Source organism: Camelus dromedarius, chromosome 9 (genome assembly GCF_036321535.1).
Source record: "Camelus dromedarius isolate mCamDro1 chromosome 9, mCamDro1.pat, whole genome shotgun sequence".
NCBI lineage: Eukaryota > Metazoa > Chordata > Mammalia > Artiodactyla > Camelidae > Camelus > Camelus dromedarius.
The window spans coordinates 16,475,352-16,496,121 of NC_087444.1; the positions used below are offsets into that span (position 1 = coordinate 16,475,352).

A 20,770-nucleotide genomic window follows, 5' to 3' on the forward strand; every position below is an offset into this window, starting at 1 on the left:
GTCGCCGCCGAGGACAGGCAGCCTATGATGTTACCGGGTTCTGACAGGCTGCCTTATCAACATTGCTTCTCTCCATTCCAAAAACGTGCAGACTGGCCTTCCAGCTCTCTGCTGAGCTGAGCTGTGATCTCTCTAAGGGGCTGGGGGCAGGGGGCACTTGAAAGGCTGAGTTATGCTCCAAGGGCTGCCATGGGGGTGAGTGGGGAGGCCCCAAACCCCCAGACGTAGGACACCGGCAACAAAGGCACCGGGGAAAGATTCTCCACAGAGAGGGAGATGGCAGGAGATTCAGTTATTCTAAAAGATATTGACATAGGCTATTTACATAGTATACATATTTACAACTTCCCCTCTCCCTTCAATTTTTCTTTCTTTCTTCCTTTCTTTTTCTTTTCTTTTCTTTTTCTTTTTTTTTTTGCATAAATTCTACTAACACTAAAATTTCCCATCTCCTTCTTTTTTGGTCTTTCCTCCTTTTCACCAGTCTGCTCCCTGCCTGTTGGGAACTCGCCCCTGGCCTGTGGATGCATGGTTCCTGTCTCTGTTGGCTCAGATGAGCCCACATCCCTTGGATCCTGCTGGCCTCAACTCCATGACTCTGATTATCACCATTCTGCATCCACTCTCCACTCTCAGGACCTCTGCCAACAGGCCTGGCACACTAGGAGACTGGGGATGCTGTGTCCTCCTTGCTCTGCCCAAGGCAGAGCCTGAGGAGGGAGACTTCTTCCAACGCCTCTCCGATGGGAATCTGGGTGCTAAGTGATAGGTTAAGAGCATTCACTGGTCAGATCAGTGCAGGTCTGAACCCCAGCTTCTCCATTCACCAGTGGCAGGATCTGAGCCGGCCTTGGTTTTCTCATCAATAGAACACAGATAATAGTCATTTCCCTCTCCTGTGGTTAAGGGGAGGTCACCGGGAGGGTTAAATGAGGGAGTCCGTCTAAACAGTTTACAGTCGGCACAGCACCTGGAATGCCACAGACGCTCTGTAACGTGAGCTGTTAGTCACTGTGACTGCTGTTGATGAGGGACGGTGGTCCCCACGTGTCAGGGTGAACCTGTTTCTACTCATTCAGTCTCCAGCAGAGATGGCAAACAGCTGCTTCTCGCCTTCTGGATAACAACCCTAAAGAGACTCAAACGCAGCTCTTGAGTCATCGTTTCTGCGCTGGGGCCAGCCTCTCTCCGACTCCCAACCAACCGTGGGCAGAGTTTTCCCTTCGGGAGAGGCTAGAGTCACTGCCCCTCGCTGGGACTTCTCATCTCTCCCCTGGGACCAGGCTGATGGCTCCATTCTCTCTCCCCTTACCAGTGTTCTCTCTTTTTTTCCCCTAGCTTTTGCTTCAACCTTTCATGCTCATTTCAGGCATTCATTTGTCGGTTGTCTGCTGCTCTTACTAGGATGCCAGCCCCAGAGAGTTTGTCTGTTCTGTTCATAAACACATCCTCAACCCCACCACACTGCCTAGCACGTGGAGACCCACAGTATTTGCTGGATAAATGATCGAAGGTAGGAATGCATTTAACTTTTCCACCACAATCTTTCAAGGACCAGCTGAAATGCCACCTCCTCCAAGAAGCCTTCCCTGATTCCTGCCTCCTCCACCTTCCCCTCACACTTTCCTGCCCTTTACTCATACTTCTTACCTCGTTGAGCCCAGAAATAAAGCTCTGTGTACACAGGGCATCCCTGTTACTAGACTGAGGTTCCTTATGAAGCAGAGGACTCTAAAGGAATCAGAAGACCCTGGTCTGAATCCAGTAATGTACTACAGCGTGGGAGCTCTGGGAAGTTACCTACACTCTCAGTGTCTCAGTCTTCTCACACACGGGATGGGAACCCAACACCCGCCCCACAGGATTTAGTCCTTGTCCTCCTTCCTTCTTTGTAGCCCCTCATGTTAACTAGGACTGTGCCTTGCTCACAAGGACCGCCCAATGTGAATTTGCTGAATTACTGAACCATTGCTTTCCCCAGCTGCCTACCAAGGGCCCAAGAGAGATGTCATGGAGAGGGATCAGGCCAGAGGACACGGCCAGTGATGCCGGGGGTGCGTCTGACATTTCTCTCTATGGAGAAGGAGGGAACGAGTGAGACAGGCAGTGTCTGCAGTGCCCAGAAACTCTGCGCAGGGGTCTGGCCCTGCCAGGCCAGCCAGTGTCACCCACAGAGGTGGCGCCACTCTGCTCAGCATCCCCCTTGGCCGGGCACAGACGATGCTGGTCTGTGACCATTTAGACCTCATCCCCCATCCACATGCCAATGGAAGAACCCTGTTCTTCTTCTTTTTTAGCAAAGCGCATAAACCAATTTCGATTTCCTGGGTCGGTGCTGTTTATTTAATTATCGTGGTAGGATACTAAAAAGAAAACCTTGTTTTACTCAGAAAACCATTATGACCTTTTAGCTCCAGCAGAAACCGGGTATGAAAGGGAACTTCCACAGGCCAAGAGAGGCTGAAGGGAAGCACCAGCAAAGCTGTTCACGAGGGGCACGGCAGTTCTTAGAGGGGGCAGGTGCTGGGGAAGCAGGGCCTGGGGCAGGACACGGTCCCCAGGCCCTCTCCTCTTCCCCCCCTTCATATTTTCCTGGGTGATCGCATCTATTTCCCTGCTTCAGCTGATGACTTCGAAAAGCTGCTGCTTTAGCCCCCTTCTCTCTGCTCAGCTCCAGACCCACCTTTCTGCCTGCCTGCCTGCCAGCCACTTCAAGGGCATTCTGGGTTACCTGTAAATGCCGCAGACCCACAGCCAAGTTCCTTGTCTCTACCTCCCCCTTGACCTCCTGTCCACCTGTTCCTCCTGAATGTTTGCCAGCTCTGTTATCTTTAATCACCCTGTCCTAGAGTTCCAGAGTTAGTTTTGACTTCGCCTTCTCCTGGATGTCTTTGCGTTCTAGATCTTTCTCTCCTTTTTCACTGTGATTGTCCTAGGTCAGACCTTCTTTACCTCATCCCTGGATCTGTCTCCTGGCTGACGGCACTGTGTCCGAGGCCTCCCCTCCAATGTTCATCCAGAAGACCGCTGCAGAATCAATCTTCCTAATCAGTGTGTCCCAGGGACACCTTCAGTAGCTCCCTAATGCCTACCGAATAAATCCCTTAGCCTAATAGTTTGGACCCTCAGTGTCTCTCGCAAACCTTCTGCTCCTGTTTATCTCCAGCCATGCTCCTCATACACCCTAAACGCTAACAAACCAGCATGTTAGTTAAGCTCCCCAGACACCATTTTTTTGCAGTTTACTTGGAATTCTCATTTCCACATATCAAAATCCTGCCCACTGTGGTCCATCCAACTGGAATCTCTCCTTTCCGTGAAACTAATCATTCATTCATCAGCAAATTTTTATTAAGCTCTTCCTCTGTGCCAAACACTTCTTGATCATTTCAGTGCATGCCCCCTTCTCTCCTGGTCGCTCAGATATGTACTCCAATCTCCTGCTATAAAACTTCTTAGGTACGGTGCCGAGGTCCCATTTATTTCTGTATCCCCAACAATGCCCAATAGGGTGCTTCACAGATACCAGGTGCTCAATAATATTTATTGAACTGAATCAAGATTTATGCCATCCCGGGTTTTGATATCATTTAGTTTAGTTCAATTCTCCTAGTTTTTTTTTTATTTTCCTGTTTAAGTATGCGTGACCAGGAAGAAGTAAAAATAACCTAATGATACTTCTCAGCAGCTATAAGCCCATAATTATGGTTAACTCTCAATTATCCAGGCCACCGGAAAAATAGCCTTGGAGAGAATCCCACATCAGAAGCATAAAAATATGATTTCCATCAGTCTTTGACATGTATTGTAGACTTTTTAAGGAGCCGATTTGCCTTTTTAATTTTGTTTGGTTGATCTGGTTGCTATTTGCTTTTAGTCTCTCAATAACTGGCTGGGCAAGAGGGATGGAAGGGGAGATAGAGGACTGGGCTGGTGGGGGGAATACAGTCCAGAAGGAAACATCCACTCTATACAACCGCGAAGGCAAGTCTGGATGATCAGAACATCACAGACGCTCAGGGTGTGTCAGCATGGCCCATGGTTTGGCCAGTTTCTCTCAGATGACTGTGACAGTAGAGATGTCCCAGCCCCCTAACAGCCCACTCTGGGTCCAGAGATAGATGTTGTTTAAAGTTGACGACAAAGTGCCTCCTGGGACTTACTCCCCCTGAATAAGGTTCTGGGATGGAGAGAGGGCTGTGCATTCTAGTCTTGTTGGCAACATGATGGTGCCTTGCTGTGCCACCGGGAACCACTGGATGCAAATCAAAGAAAATGAGATCTGCAATTTTGCACTGATAGCCAGATAATGCAGGGGGGAAAGTTCCCCTCTTCCACTTCTGAAGCAAACAAATATCACATGTGGTGATTCAGCAGCTGCATTAGTTGGGGAAAATTGATGCACATTTCATGTGTCAGGGAGCTGAATCCCAGAGAATGGAGCCAGCCTCCCAGAAAATGGTTTCTTTATATAGTTCCATCCATTTATTGTTTGATTGGACTTTCTGTATATTAAATTCAAGCTGTTACTGCCGCTCATGGGTATTATGATGCGTTGGCTCGGTGGGAAATAATGAAGGTGATGGGATTTTACAGCAACGCATTACAAAGGAGGCGTCCCCTGCCTCATCCATCTCTCCATCAACTAGCTTGTGTGTGAGGTGGCACTTATATTAAAACGATTTTTCTGATTCAGTTTAATGACTCTCATTCGAGTCCTGACACCCGGAATATGATTACACAGGCTAGATGCAATCTCCCTCTATGCAGCCGTGGTCAGCAAAGGCTGAGTTCTCTTCCCTCCCCGCTCCCCCTCCCGATTCCACCCCTCATTTGCATTGAGCTGGGTGGCGAGCAGTGGGGCAGGGAGAACAGCCCTTCTTTCTGGCCTGAGAAAAGCACTCTGGACAGAGGCAGGAGCGCTGGCCTGGAGACCACGATAACTGAGCCTCCAGGCTAAGAACTTGGAGCACTTGGTAACTCCTTCCTCCTGGTCACAAACAAGTGCCCATTCAAAGCTGGTTTGAATTCACTACTATATACTCCTCCCAAAAGAGATTGCTAAAAGCCTGGGTCCTAATTCCCAGGAAAGAAAAACTGACTTATCACAGAGGATGAACACTTAAGATGTGAATAGACTGTCAGTTTCCTGGAGAGGACTGGTTGTGTTCAGGGCCACATGCGGATGGGAGGACTCCACAGAGAAGCTCCAGAGAGAAGCTCCGAGCCATGACAATGTGTGGCCAAGAGCCCCAGGTGGCCTGGGGCAGGAGCTCCCTCCTGGGTGAGAGAAATAAAAATTCCCCGTGTAATTACCGGAGGGGCTCTGCCCCTCCCTTGAGGAGAGGGAGGGCGGGGCTGCCTCTTACTTACACTACTTTCAGGCAGAATAATTGCTGCTCCTCAGGAAGAATCATGTTTGTGTTTACGGGTGTGTTTACAGAGAGAAACTCAAACAAAACCAAACAGAGAGAGATTGATTTTGAGAGATTCCAGAAGAGAGCTGTGAACTGGGCATCAGTGCTGACATCCCTTTCAGAAAACTGCAGCAACCTCAATTACTAGATCGGATGACCAACCTCATGTGGTGCCCCTGGTGTGAAGAACCCCAAAGGCTCCCGTCCCACCCGTGGGACTTCATCTCTCCCTCCTGTGCAACCCGGCAGCCCTCCGCCCACCCTTCTGTGTCAGCAGCCGCTGACTTGGAGACTGGCCTCTCCGTTTCCGGTTCTGAGACTGTCGCCACATGGTGGTGAGCACTGTGCCCAGCCCTTGGCAGGTGCTGGGTCAGTGCCGCCTGGGTGGAAGGCAACCTCAGTCAGGTGCAGACGCTCCCGCTGATGGCCAGCCCAGCCCAGCCCTGCTCTCAGACGACCGTGCTTCAGCTGATGCTCTAGGGCTTGTCCATTTCAGGCAGGAGTCTGGGAGCCATCCCTCAGGGCCTTGAGCCCTCTTCAACAGTGAAAGTCATTAGACTGTGTCTGTCAGGCCAGTTCTCTGCTGTGGAAGCTGGTGAGACTTTCAGCTGGCAGGCTGGGGGCGGGACCAGCCCGTGTTTCATGATGCCTCTACCTTCAAATATATGCAGAATCTCTCCCTTCTCTCATCTCCTTGGCCACCACCCTCAGTCCCAGTCAACATCACTCGCCCAGGTCATTGTGGGAGCTTCTCCTCTACAGTGTATTCACTACCCAGTACCTGGAGTGGGCCTTGTAAAACATGAGTCAGGTCTACTCAAATTTCACCATGGCTTCCTATTCCCAGCAGCTCAGTAAAAGACAAAGGGCCAAGTCCTTGTGGTGATCCGGGTGATCACGAGGGCTTTGCCTAAGCTGCGTCCCTGTTACCTGCCCCCTGCTCTCGTGGCTTGACCATTAGCACCTTCTCGCTAGTCCAAGAACAGTGCAGCAAGGCCCCTCCTGCCCAACAGCCTTTCCATTCATTGTTCCCTCTGCTGGGAACGCTCTTCCCCAAGAAACCCGCATTCCTTCAGGTCTCTGCTCAGATATAATCTTATCTGAGAGGCCCATCTGGATTCAAGGCCCATTTCCCTTGCTCACCACGTGCTCACACTCAGCACCCCCAATTTATCACATCACACTTCATTCTTCACTGCAGCATGAACTGCTGTCTGATAGGATGTATTTATTTATTTTTAATTTATTCATTTATCTACGTACTGTCTGGTTTCCTCCACTAGAATGTAAGCCCCTGAAGATCAGGGACTGTTTTCTCTGCTGTATTCCCAGGGTCTAGTTGCTACTCAGACATCTGCTGAGTACATCATTGAATGGAGGGAAACCTCACGGGTGGGGGGCTTATCTACGGCTGCCTTTCTGTTCCTTCCTGGCCCCAGAGTCTGCAGTGGGTAGTTTTGCCAAGTAGCCAAAAATAGTGAAGGTCAAGGGTTTAAACTTCCCTTCCAAGAAAGCCCCAACTCTGCTTAGGCTGATGTCAGAACTAGAGAATGCCCTGCTTGGCTTCTCCATCTCCACCCTCCCCACAAATATCCTGTCTAATTTGACAATATAGCAAACATTTAGACAGCACTTTCATTGGTTTTCACAATGGGCAGGAGATGGTTAGCAAGTGAGAAAACTGAAGACAGGTAAGCTGGGGTACAAACAGATATGTATGGAGGCCTAATACATCAGTCCCTGTGCTAGGCATAGATCATACAATGATCTTTGGGATAGACAGCTGCCCTTGAAGAGCTGATATCCTGGGGAAAAGACACATAAACAAGGCCAATAAAATGTGGCAATTGATAAGACAGGTATGCAGGAGCTGCCACGGGAGGCAGGAGGAGGGGCACATAGCTCCTGGAGGGCTGGGAAGGCTTCCTGGAGGAGACGCTACAGAGCTATTTGGAAGGATGATGGGAGTTAGCCAGACACAGAGCAGAGTGAGGGGTAGTCTCTGGACTGATAGAAAGAGTGTGAGTTAAGGCCTCTTTTCTAACCCTTGGTCTACTGCTCTTCTCACCCACTCTTGTTTTGATTCAAAGGAAGAGAATTGAGTCTCATTCAATTCATTTTGTCTATACCTTCCGCAGGGCTGACAGGCAATCAGAGCACCTATGTATTCTCAGAGCCTACCATGCTGCCTGGCGCATAGAAAGAACTCAATAAATGTTGAGTGAAGGAACAATTCCCTGTAGAGATACAGGTCTCTACCCTCTCTTAGGAGTTTCAGCACAAGAGAACTGTTGGTTAAGAGATGTCAAACCCAAGAAAGACCCTGAGGTCATTTGTTTCCAGTAAGTGCATTATGATCAGATTCCACAGGGCAGGGACCCCCCACCATCCAGGTGGGCCCTGTTGGCCAGTGTCCCATACCAAGGTACATGGAAGTCGGGAGGATGGTTGGTGGGTCCCAGAGACAGTGGATGACGATGCAGCCAGAATTTCGGAAACTAAAGGGTTAACAAAACCACACCTCCCATGGGCCCCCCTGGGGGAGCCTGATCAAGCAGCCCATTCTGTGGAGTGCCGGCATTGATCTCTCAAGTCTGGCTTCCAGTCTCCAGAAATCTCAGGCAGGCCCCTTCCAGGATTCTGTTTTAAAGGGAAATGCAAATCACCTGGAGGCTGCTTCTTGCTTGGAAGAAGTAAAAATCGATTCTGTTTTCATTAAAGTGATTTTTGGACACTGTCAAAAGCTCTCTCATCTCAGGGCACGGGGTGACAGATAGGCTGCCGGTCTCAATTACATAACCAGGCCAACCGGGTAGCAGCTGGTAGTCTCATCAGGAGCAACACTGCTCCGAGCCCTTCCCAAGCCCAGTTCCCCCTCCCTAAGATATCCCAGGCCACCTCATCCCCACCAGGCCTGGAGCTGGCCCTCAATCGCACACGCCGTGGATTCTTGCTCCCAAAGCTTCCCTCTCGCCTGCTGCCCTCTTCCCCACACGAGCATCACCCCCCAACTCAGGCAGTCCGCCCAATGGTGACGCCAAGCAAAGTCAAAACAAAACTAAGGCAAATCTGCTTCGAAAAAGTCTATGGCATCTAGCACATTCCAAAAGTAGATGTGTTGGTCTTACTGAATATTGGGAGTTCTGCATTATCCCTTCCCTCTGTTAAGATAATTGAGGATTTATTTTATTTATAGCATCAATTATGAGCACGGAAATTAATCTTTTAATGGTGAATTTGGGAGCTCAACTGTCAAGGTGGCCCAAGGGAACCCTAGGTCAGGCACAGGGGTCCTTCCCACCAGCACAGGAATCTGCAAAGAAAAGCCACTCTCAAGTTCTGGTGGCAGCTGGGCTGTTATTGTTCTATATGCTTAAAATATTTTTAGAAATTAAATAAATGGGAATAATTGGCACCAGGAGCTCCCTCCGTGGAGGACACCTGAGTAACTCATCAGTGGGTCCAGGGAAGGTAGGCAGAGGTGGCAACCAGAGCAGGAAGGAAGAGCAAACTCCTTCACTGGGCACGTCAGCCCTCGGCCAGGCAGACAGCTCTGCTCTGCAAAAGAGCTCAAGACAGTCTCCCCAGACTGGAAACAGGAAGTCAGGAAAGGTTTGGGTGGGGAGGATCTGGAGACAGGAAGAACTAAGAGTCTGCTGGGTGTTATTGGAAGCAACCAGACAGAACGTGGAAAGTGGCAGAACATTGGCCCTTGGTATCGCAACAGACACTTGGGGCTCAAATGCCGGCAAAGAGCAAGCAAAAGACAGGCTTTTTGGATGGTTGAACAAGCCTACAACTAGCCAGTGAATATGCTTAGGACAGAAACCAGCCAGAGGAAAGGAAAGGTTTCCAGGGTCGGGTGGGTAAGACCTCTAATACAGACTGGAAGACTCCAGCAAGGCTGCAGAGCATCCCCTGGGGTGAACCAGACACCAGTTGAAGGCTGCCCTCCTCTCTTACTGGAGCCAGGGCTGGGGCAAACACAAATCTTGCGACCACCCTGGAGAGCGGACAGGAGGGTCTGGAAGGAGACTGAGAACAGTTTCAGACCAGTAAATGGTAAAGGAGCCCCAATCACATTGACCCACCCATTTAAAAGTGTTTTGCCAACCACCTGCTCTGTGTAGCCAGTGAGCCTGGTAATGGTTCAAACTGCAACTCAGGTCAAAGTCAAAGTGGCCCAATCCACCACTGGGTGATACTGGCCAGGGTGGAGAGGAAGAAAAAGTCTGCTTTCCCATTACTTAACTGAGGTGAAGGAAGACGCGACTAAAGGCTTCTTTTCTTGCCCATGAGTTTCTCCTCCCTGAGGCCAGACATCCTGATTCATGGGGAAGGGAAGGACCCATAGTGCCCGCAGTGCAGGGAACCTGCTTCTCCCCACATGGGTATCCTGCCCTTCCCCTTTGCCTTACTCTCTGGCAGAGTCCTCTTGCTTCGCACCTCCCCCATCTCCAAAAAGTTAATGCGAGGCCACGACTGTCCACCTGCTAACACTGGACCTGACCTTGCTCTACAGAGTGAATGCGAAAGGAAGTCAGTGGTCTCCCCAGCGACAGTAAAACTCTGTACCTGTCTATGAAAGCAGCCATTAATTTCCAAGGCAGAACTTAAACTGGCCAGAATGTAGTGTTTTATTAATAAATTCCCTGTGTGCCTGGTATGGTGCCTATAATGTTCACTGCACTAATGCTTTCTTTCTTGAATTAGAGATCTGACTAGAATGGACTACGACACACTGAGGCCATAATAGGAGAAAAAATAACTCCGAAGGTCTGATTTCTACCTATGGGCCCTGATGGTCTGGGAACAAGTGGAGTGGGGAGTGAAAAGAGAAAGGGCACCGAAGACAGCCAGACTGGTATTTGAAACGCAGCACTGCCCCTTAGCAGCGGTGTGACTACAGACATGTACTTAACCTCTCTGAGACTTGCCTGCTGCATCTTCAAAGTTGGATAGAATTTCTCCTACCTTGCAAGGCTGTTGTGAAGCTTTAAAGAGATAACATATACAAAGTGCTCAGCACACGGCTGACACATGACAGACACACATACACTGTTAATCGACTAATAAAAAGTAATGGGCAGGTCGGTCCATTGATCTCCTCTGAAACAGTCCCATTTTAACCCTGACACCCATCTGTCTGCCCTAGTTTCTCCCCATGGCAGTCGTGAGGCCTCACTCTGGTGTCATGAGTCCCACTGAGGGGCACTTGAGGGCACTGGACAGTCAGAGCCACGTCAAAGCATGCCCGTGGCGGTCCTGGCCACAGGAGAGGTCCCCTTCGGGGAAGCAAAGGGATGGCCAGGTTAGCACAAACGCAGCAAACACGCCTCCTCCTGACGCGTGGCCAGCTCTCTGGCCCATTTTATCCCTGTGCCAGGAAGCCACATCTGCCCCCTGGGCCAAGATAGACAAGGTCAAATGACCAGACATTCTTGCCCACTCTGGGTGGAAGCAGCTATGTGAAGACTGCATGTTACTGGAGAGGGAGAAAGGGGCAGGGTGGCCTCTGTCAGGCAGACAAGAGGTCAAGGGAACGCCCCCATCACATGTGGCCTTCCCAAATGGGCAATGACACCCCTTGCTCTCCCTCTTGCTACTCTCTCCCATGTGGCAGAATGACAAATGTAATCATTTTAAAAGGTCCCGTCACCTGCTCAGTCATTCCCAATAAGCACACGCAGCACTATGGAAAAACCGATACCAGCGCCACAGCGTTTCAGCCAGGAAAAAAAAATCAAATCGCTAGGACGCCACCAACCGAATTGTCAAACACCAAATAAAAAGCTTCATGAATTTACCATCAGCAATGTAACGCTTCCTGGCCTAAGTAAATATAGACCCAGCTTATGAATTGAGAAGGGATTTTTGCACTAGCCTCAGTGACTTCCAACAGCAGAAGCAGCAACCCCTAAGAAATCCACATCTCCATAAAGCTGCCTTCGTTGGCTCTAATTCCGTTAGGGTAGAGGTTGTAATCTCCTTCCTAAGCCCCCTTCCTCTGATGGAAAGCTTTGCATCCCAGCACCATAAATACATTTTGGTGACCTCAGCTAGAGAGGGGACCTCTGGGAGATGGAAGAGACAGAGTCACCCATGACTTCGCCAAGCGCCTCTCCCTCTCTCTCCTGATATTGCTGCTACTGTGTCTGACCACATGATCTATTCAGACCGTCTCACAATCGCTCAGGTAGGTCAGATCATTCAATCAACAGAGCCAGGCTGAGAAAGCAAGCCTGCTGCTCCTTCAGCGAGAAAAAACAAATCAGGTGCCCCACTTTGCAGAAAACCCAAGTTCAGAGTCACTCAGAGGAAGTCTGCTCCAAGCTGCTGAACCCTTGAGCATTTGTGGCAGCAGAAAAGAAAGTAAGGCAAAAGCTGAAACAGCCTGCACATATACTACAGAGAAGAAATACAGGAAGGATCCAAAAAAGCATGTTCTAGGTATCTTCAGTTAATGGAAATAAGCATCCCCTTACAACACTCACTGAACTTCTCACAGCCTTCTTCCTTCCTACTGCCTTGTTTTCTTCCCCACGGCAGCCCTTACAAGCACAGATGCAGATAAGAAGACAGCAATCACCACTCCCCCCTCCCCCACCACACACACACACAGAATGCATGGCTGAAAAAAGAAATGGTGACAATTTTCCCTGTTTTACAAAACACACACCCCACCCCTAAAAGAAAACTCGGAGCAATCTGTCGTCCCCAAACAAATCACTCATGTGCTTTCCTCTTCTGATGAGCAACTTCCCTTGCTCCTACAACTGGGGGGAAGCGACTCTATCCTCCTCTGCCCAATCCTGATAGCATCCAAGGCATCACCATCAATGCAAACTCTGCCCTTCTCCATACCACCAGCACAAACTTACCCCAGTGTGGTCATGGTGACAATAGTGTACCAAAAAGAGGCGGGGATGCTCGTGAACTTGCTGGCAGAGGAGCCCTTCTCAGCATAAAACATCACAGTGGCAAAGATGATGATGGCCATGGTGAGGGAGAAGAGGAGAAAGCCGAGCTCGGAGGCACAGCTCTTCAGGGTGTAGCCCAGGATCCGCAAGCCCTGCGAGTGGCGGGAGAACTTGAAGATCCTGAAGACGCGGAAGACCCGGAGCGTGACAAAGGCGCCGGACACATCCTCATTGTTGGTCATGACCAGGCCGATGTAATAGGGCATGATGGCCACAACGTCGATGATGCTCATCACGCTGCGGATGAAGCGGTAGCGGCTAGGCGCCGCGAAGAGCCGGAGGAGGTACTCCACCGTGAAGATCATGACGCAGGCGGTGTCCAAGCAAAAGAAGGCCACGGAGTAGCGCTCGCCGCAAGGCAGCTCCTTGCTCCCGGGCACCGTGCCGCAGGGCACCGTCTCCACCACGTTGGTGATGACCGAGACGGCGATGAAGAAGCCAGTCACGTAGTAGAAGACCAAGGCCAGCGTGCTGGTGTGCGGGTTCTCGAAGGCCCGCCACATGGTCTGCCGGAAGCTGAGCGAGGGCATGGACTCCTGGTTGTTCTCCGAGTCGTTGTCGTCCATGAGCCGCTCAGCGTTCTCCCTCTTGCGGTCCTTGTACTCCTCGTAACAGCAGTCTCCAATGATCTCGGGCAGGATGCCGTAGAAAGCCAGCTCATCGTCGTAGGCGGAGATGCACTCATAGCGCGGGTAGTGCAGCTTGCCCGTGCGGTAGAAGTTGAGGACGCAGCGGAACACTTCTGGGTCCCGGTCGAAAAAGTACTCCTTAGTGTCCTCGTTGAAGAAGAACTCCTTCTCCGTGCTGCCCAGCAGCGTGTCCGGGTAGCGCTCCAGCGTGGTCCGCCAGGTCTGGAACCTCCGCCCGCTCACATTGAGGACGATCAGTTCATCCTGCCGCTTGTTCTTGTCGGCCGGGGCCAGGGGCATGGGGCAGTTGGCCACCGGCATCCATCCGATGGCCGCAGCCCGTGCGAAAGGCAGCCAGGCTGCAACTCCGGCCGCCATGGTGACTCCAGCTCTCGGGCGGCCACTGCGCAGCCACTCTGCACACCAGCTTGGAGTTAGTTCAGCGACCCCTGGAGACAGGAGGAGAGAGTGGAGAACCGGTGAGTCCAAGGTGGATGCCCAGGTGGGAAATGGGACACAGGGATGGGTCATTGGTAAGTGAAACAAGTCTCCAAGGCAAATTAGTGGAACTGAAGTCACCAAAGAGAGGGGACTTGATTGTTTTCCCTTCCCTGGCGGGGAGAGCCCCAAGCACCAGGGCAATGCAGCCGGTGGGATCACCAGATGTTGCTGACTGCCTGACAAATTGTCAGGTTCCAAGAGGGCTCAGGAGCATTTGGAGGGAAAGCCTCTTTAGCAGAAAGATCTGGGAAGACGTGGGTAATAATCAGCTCTGAAAGGTTACGGCGTTATTTACGAATATAAATTGGGAGAGGGTAAATTAGTTCTCATTAAACGAATTTAAAAGTGGGATAAACAGCTAATTTTTATTTCTCTCTTCACCCGCTAGGGTAATCAGGAATGGGGTGTGGATGAGGGAAATCAGGTAAACACATCCTTTCTACTCCTCACTGGTGGGAAGGCTAGGGTTGACCAGGTCTGTAAAATTCTCTGAGATGGCGCGTGACCACAGTAAACCCAGGGCTTGGTGAAGCTCTGTCCCCATGTCCCATGGAGAAGGCTGACCCTGGTGGAATGCTACTCTCTGGGACACCTGGCAACCTCACATCCGCTCACACCCGCAGAGCCATGACAGAAAGATACAGGAGAGGCTGTGAGGCTAAGGTTCCTCCCCTACCTTGTAAAGGACTCTTGATTCTTGGTTCACCTGTCTTCCATGCATTGTCCCTCTCCCTCCCAGAGGAGGCTGATCCACACTTCTCACCATCTCCAGATTCCTCGCCTCCCATCTCCATCTGCCCACCATCCATAACTCCCTCGGGTTATGTAACAATACTCTTTCCCACGCCAGCCTCTTTCACCTGGCCTCACTCCACCCTCAGAGATTCCTCCAGAGTTGGGCTACCTTGGCACCCTTCACCCACAGCTCTCTCAACCACGCTGTGCGCGCACTTTCCATCACCTGCATCGATGGAAGGAACAATGGCCTGGAGAATTATATTTGGTTTTGGGAAACAGATTTACCTTCCCAAATCTGGCTTTTTAAAGACGATAGTGAAATGACTCTGCAGTCCCCAAATGTACACCATCTGTGGGGAGACAGGTGGTGACACAGAAACACACGTAACAGCAACGGGAAATTGTTTGGGGTTGACACACTCATTTTCACAAAGCCTAAACTGATCATGCAGAACCAATCCTGACTCAGAGTTATTTGGACTATCTGGAATTCCATTGGTTTAAATAAATGAGCCAGAGGTGAATCTTGCTGTGGGATTGGATCGTCACCTTCCCTTGTAAACTTGCTTCCTTCACCTGATCCCCCAACTCTTTTGAAGTCTTCCAGATCTTGGCCTCCTCTCACTCCTGGGCCACAGTGGGCTTTCCCATCTGGATGCCTCTGAAACTGGACAGGTTTAAGCCGAGTCTACCTCCTTGCAAAGAGCTGCTCTCTACTGTTTGCTCATGGCATCCCTAACCCCGGGCCTGTTGCCTTGGCCGTCATTCTCAGTGCAACCCAGAGAGTTGCTGAATAGTGAGACAGTAGCTCTACTGCCCTCATTAAGGCCCCACTTCCCCCAGGCGGCCTCTCTACTGGCCTGTTTGTCTCTCATCTCCCCCACCCCAACCCCTGTTTCTCCTCTTCCCAATAAATCCATTCTGCTCAGAGTAATCTCCCTAAAACAAGATTTTCCCACAGTCTACAAAATCAAGTGCAAACTCTGTGGCCCAGTATTCTGGCATTTCTACAAACGGATCCTGGCTTATTCCAGACCGGTGTCCCATGCGCCCAGCCTAGACCACAGACCAGCTCACACGCTTGGGGTGGGGGTCTGTCTGCAGGCACTCTGCATTCTGTTGGGGATACTCCTCCCCTTCACCCAGCCCTCCTCTCAGAATCCCCTCTACTCCTCGTTCTCTCTGTGATGCACCCCCCTCCCCACACTGAAATTCTCTCCTCTTTTGAGCTCTCAGCGCTTTGTTGGCCCCTCTTCTCTAGTGACAGGACACTTTCCATGTGTCTTATTAATAATCTCGGCCCACAGTAATTGAGCACTTACTCTATGCCAGGCACTGCACTGATTGTCTCCTGGGGATCATCTCATGTCATCCTCACGGCAACCCTAGGAAGAAGTCTGAAATTCAACAACCTGCCAGCCGGCAAGGGCCAGAACAGGAATCCCCCCAACCCTAGGTGGTCTGACCCTCACACCACCTGCCCTGAGGCACCGTGCTCCACTGCTTCTCACGGGCTTCCTGCAAGAAGAGTAGTAGCTGATGTTGCTGATGAGAGACAAGCAGGCTCAGTACCACATTCTTACGTGGACCACCTCAATCGACCCCACCTGCAAACCTAGGGCACAGACTGCCCCACCCCCACCTTGCAGATGAGGAAGATGAAACCTGAGGCAGTATAACTGGCTAAAGGATGTCATAAGTAGGCAGAGAGATTTAAATCCAGGCAGTCTCAATGTGGAGTTCAAGAGTACAGCCAGGTCTCTTCCCTGCTTTCCCACCCTAAGCTCCTTAAGAATAAAGGCCATGATGCCTTAATTTTTATATAATAACTCAGGAGGCAGCACAGGGCACTGCATCAGTAGGTGCACAACCTCCTGATGGTAGGCGGGAACCCGGATTTTACAGATGTCCTTTGCAGTCCCTTGATTTTACACCACGCCTTGCCTTCCAGGGGTTTTCAAGGGTAGGCTTTTTCTCTCCACACACTCAGTAAACACAGAAGACAGATCTGAATCAAAAGAACCCAGTTTAAGTGCTTCTGACTCACTGCGGTTCTCTGGTGAGTTTTCCCAAGGAGCCAATCTCTGCCTCAGTTTCCCATCCATATGCTAAGGAGTATATTCTGAGGCTCCTCTGCCGTAAAGGGAGGTTGATTCAGGTGCCGCAGGGGACATCAGGAATGACGATGACATTCCTTGTAAATGTCAGCACTCAAAGAACAGAAAAACAGTGCGGGCTGATGAGCTCTTGATTACGGGAACCGAGGAAAGAACTGGGGAGTCTTTCATCCATGGCAGCATGCTGCTGACAGATTTGGGAACACATCCCGTGCATTTTATACTTCTCTTCAAGAAATTTCCCCTTATAATTCCCTATATTTCCTTTAGGTTACTAGGAGAATTTGTAGTCCCTTAGCACACACATAGCTAGGTTTTCTAAAGAGCAAGGGAAGTTTGGGGGGCACAAGCCCACAATTTAAACATTGGTCACAAGATAATTCCAATTCAGATTTAGTTAACGTTTATTGAGCACTGGCCATGCAGTGGGCACTGTTTTAAGGACTTTTATAGCAACAATTAATTCCATCAAAGTCCTATGACATGGACATTTATGCCGACAAGGTTCAAGAAGGGAGCTGAGACTCCTTCAAAGCGACTATGTTCCATGTATAAAGGAGTTGATGATTTTCCAATAGGCCACTGATCAGCTCACTGCCAAATGCCTCTCCTGACCTAGGTGTAGCAAGATACTGGTATTTCCATAGAAGAGAGCAAGATGCAGAGCCTCCGCTCGCCCCGTCCCCAGGCAGCAGAAAGCATAGGGTCCGGAGGCCCTGCCCTTCTAATTCCATTTCTTTCCTGAACTTGTGAAAGCAAGCTCCTATTCCCCCCTGGGCCTCATAAGAGAGCCCTGGACAAGAAAGTGACAAGGAGGCTTTTAGCTCAAATAAGCTTTGATTCTGCTGGATCCAGGACATCAAGTCTGTAGCTCAGGTCTCACTGAAACCTCTTCATGACAGTCGCCCATGCAAAGCAGGAAGTAGAGCATCTGGGTTTGTTGCTGTGGGGATGGAGTTTGTCTGAGCCTCGTTTTAGCAAAGGCAGTTCTGGGAATTCCTGATGAGGTTGGTGCCCAGAAAAGGGCACACAACATGCATCACTCCGAATTCAAGGCAGCCCAAGGCCAGATTCATCCACTGAACCCCTGGCCACCCCCCTGGAGGGTAAAGGGGGCCAGGCTCCAGATTCTGGGCCCTGGACCTCTGACTCTTAACATTCCTGCTTTATCCCAGAATGGAGCTCAGAGAGGCAGGACCTTGAGGGGGTTCCAGTTGCAAAGAGTAAGAGACCACAGAGCCAGGAGGTACCCTGTAGTACCCTGCTTGGGCCACATATACAGCTGTGCACCCCGAGAGGATGGTGCCCTTCCAATTGCATTCTCCCAGTGCTGTTCCACCCTGACTCCAGAGCTTCAGTGCCCGGTACCTTCCCCTACCAAGCTAAGCCCCATCACCTTACAGCCTCCACCCCACGCCAGTCTCCTCTTCTCCGAGGGCAATGGTATTTTACAAACTGCTTTCAGATGAATATTTGAGAGCTGGGGAAGGAAGAGTAACCTCTTTCCCATCTATCACAAAAGGCTCTGGTTCCAAGGCCAAACCTTCACCCTATGCATTAATCCAGGACAATCTTCCCTGAGAAGGCCAGGCAAGGGCCAGGCTGTCTCCAGAGCTTCAAGCCCTGTTCCCCTGGTAAAAGGTAACAGAAAAAGAGCAATTACCCCACTGCTACTTTCTCTGTCTTGTGTGTGTGTGTGTGTTTATGTGTGTCTGAGTATGGAAGAGGAAGAAAAGTGTCCCACGAGATACTATGCCTAAGGCCACACCAGCCATTGGGTCCACACAAGCCTGCAGGCATGACGCAGCTCAAGCAGGGCTTCTCCAAGGCTCTCACCGCAGCACTCACCCCCTGACGGGCACCAACACCTCCTGGAGCCGACCTGGGTCTGAATTCCTGCAACAGGCACAACAGTGCGGCCCCATTTCCAGCCAATGGCACTGCACAGGCCTCAAATGCCAAGGTTTTACTAGGACGTGGACGCCTTACAAATGAAAAGTCTGAAGCTATTTTTGTTTTTGGCAGAAGAGTTTGACAGTGGGAAAGATGGAGGTGGGGGGAGGATGGGGAAGAGACATTTAAAACAGGTGAGTGCTGAAATGACACAGGCAAAAAAAAAAAAAAAAAATCCTGGAAAAGGGAAACACAGTTCCCCTGCTGTAAAAAAGGCATCCCTGTTAAGCAGCTTCTATGGGGGAGGACGAGCGCCAAAAGTGGGCAAAGTGACCAGACAGCCTGTTCTAGGGACTGACACCTAACCTCAGCACAGGCATAAGGCAACGAAAACATCATGTCACCAAGGTCTGCCCTTCAGTGACCTCGGCAGAGAGCTGGGTGTGGAGAATCTCTGGAAACTCACTTTCCACAATTTTACATTACATGGCTCAGCCCAGAATGGGTCCAGTCTGGAGGAGGGTAGAGTCCTGACAACCCAGGGGGCTTTCTCCTGTGCCTGCAAGGTTTGGGTAGACAGGCATGAAACTGACAGGGTGCCAAGCTGGAGATACTTGGGGCACAGGCCTGGGACACACACAGAGATCCTCTTCTCCCACAGTGCCACTGCTAGGCTGGCCAGAGCACTTTTCTGAACTCTTTTTTTTTTCCCCTTCAGCCTCTTCAACAGCAAAAGGGAACAAGCTACTAATCCTTCTTCCTCTGGGGGTCCCTTGTGTACTTGCGTTTTGTTGCGTTCAAATAGAGACAAGGAAAAATAAATACATCCATTTCTGCCAACATTTCCACATGGGGAAAGGTACACATGCTTTGCATTGAATTCATGCACGCCCAGGCCCCCTTTCTACAGACATTAAATATCCAGGTTCCCTTGAAGTAATGGTAAATAAGGCGTAAATTTAACCGTCACGGTACGTTCATGCAAAATGCCATCATGCATCACATAGCAACCAGGTCTAAAAAAGATCGTATTGTACCTAAGATCGCGAGAAAGTTCAGATACCCTCTCCTAAGAAATACAACGGAGCCTTATCTTTGCTATAAGATTCCAGGTCCGGAACCTCAGCCTGTTGCTGACATATCACGGCTGCCCAGGATAAAAGCAGAACATCTTGGACTCGATTCAAATGTCAACACTAAGCAAGTGCAGGAATTCAGTTGATTCCAGGTAACTTCTCTGCCCAGTCCCTTCCGCGCTTCATCCCCAGTGTAAACATCTTGAAAAGTGAGTCTTTCGAACGCCCTTTCCAGGGCCGCGTTGGCTCCCAGTGTCACTCGAAGACCCTTCCCAGAGCTCGCAGGGTGGAAGCGGCGTCGGGCAGGACCAGAGGTGCGGGCCCCCAGCCTCTGGTAGGCACACCGCCGGCTCGCCCGGCTGGAGAACTTTGTGAAGCGCCCCAAACTGCTCCCTGCTTTCACCCTCAGCCATTTCTCTCTTTCTCCCCTTACAAAGAGCGGGGAACCGAGCAAGCCGTCGCCACCTGCCGCCGGATCCCGGGGCGCTGCCTCCGGCACCCCCGAAGGAAGTCAGGCCAATGGAAGCAGGGCAGAGGTTCACACCCCCACCCCCAAACCTCACAGCACCTCGCTGCCCGGAGGTGGCTCCGCAGCCCGCGGGAACCGACGCCCCCGGGCCGGCTGCCTGCTCTCCCGCAGCGCCGGCCCCACCCCCAATCCTTCCGGCGCCCCAGCGCCCACCCACCCGGGCGCGGGAGTGGGAGGGTGCCGCGTGGGCAGCCGGAGCAACAGGCGTGGGAGCAGCGCTCCTCGCACTTCCTGGCTCCAGAAGGCTCGGTCGCGTCCGTCTTACCTTCAGCGAAGCAAGCCCCGGGGCCCCGCACCCCGCGCCCCGCGCGCGCGAGGAAGCTGCGGCCGGGAGCCGGGGGCCGCGGAGGCGCCGAGCACCCAGCAGCGCGGGGAAGCGCCCAGCCGCCGCCGCTCGCGCGGCTCCTTCTCGCCGGCGAAGTCTAGCTCGCTCCTTCCCTCGCTCGGTCCGTTTGTGCGTCCGTCTGTCCGTGGGGCCCTCTCTCCCCCGTCGCCGCCGCCGCCGCCGCCGCCCCTCCAGCCCCGGCTCGGCAGCGCGTCCCCTCCCCGCCTCACCGCTCGGCTCGCGGGCTCGCGGGCTCGCGGGCTCCCTCGCTCGCGCCCTGCCCCCGCCGCTGCCGGCGCCGCGCGGAGCGGAGCCCGGCGGGCCACGGGCTGCCAGGCGAGGTCCCTCTGCCGAAGGGGGAGGCGGTGGGGGCGCGGCGCGGGCGGGGCGGAGAGGAGAGTCCGGGGGAGGCGGCGAGGCTGCGCCCTCGGCTCCCTGCCTATCCCCCGCGGCCGAGAGGCTCCAGGCCCGGCCCGAGAGCGCCGGGCCGCCAGGCAGCGGAGGGAGAGATGAGGAGGACCCGGAGGCTCGCCGCGGGAGGGTGCCCAGGGCGAGGGCGTGCTAG

General features: G+C 51.8%; 1 protein-coding gene across 2 annotated transcripts in view; it reads right to left on the bottom strand.

The window, feature by feature from the left end:
• KCND3 (potassium voltage-gated channel subfamily D member 3) overlaps positions 1-20,377 on the bottom strand; it is a 199,259-nt gene extending 178,882 nt beyond the window's left edge. For both annotated transcript variants that reach the window (XM_064488829.1, XM_031457820.2), the window contains exons 1-2: positions 20,146-20,377; positions 12,299-13,475 (exon numbers count right to left, since the gene is read on the bottom strand). In XM_064488829.1, coding sequence (XP_064344899.1) covers positions 12,299-13,404 — 1,106 coding nt within the window. In that variant the 5' untranslated portion in view covers positions 13,405-13,475; positions 20,146-20,377. The remainder of the gene's footprint in view (positions 1-12,298; positions 13,476-20,145) is intronic.
• Between the last annotated feature and the right edge of the window lie 393 nt (positions 20,378-20,770).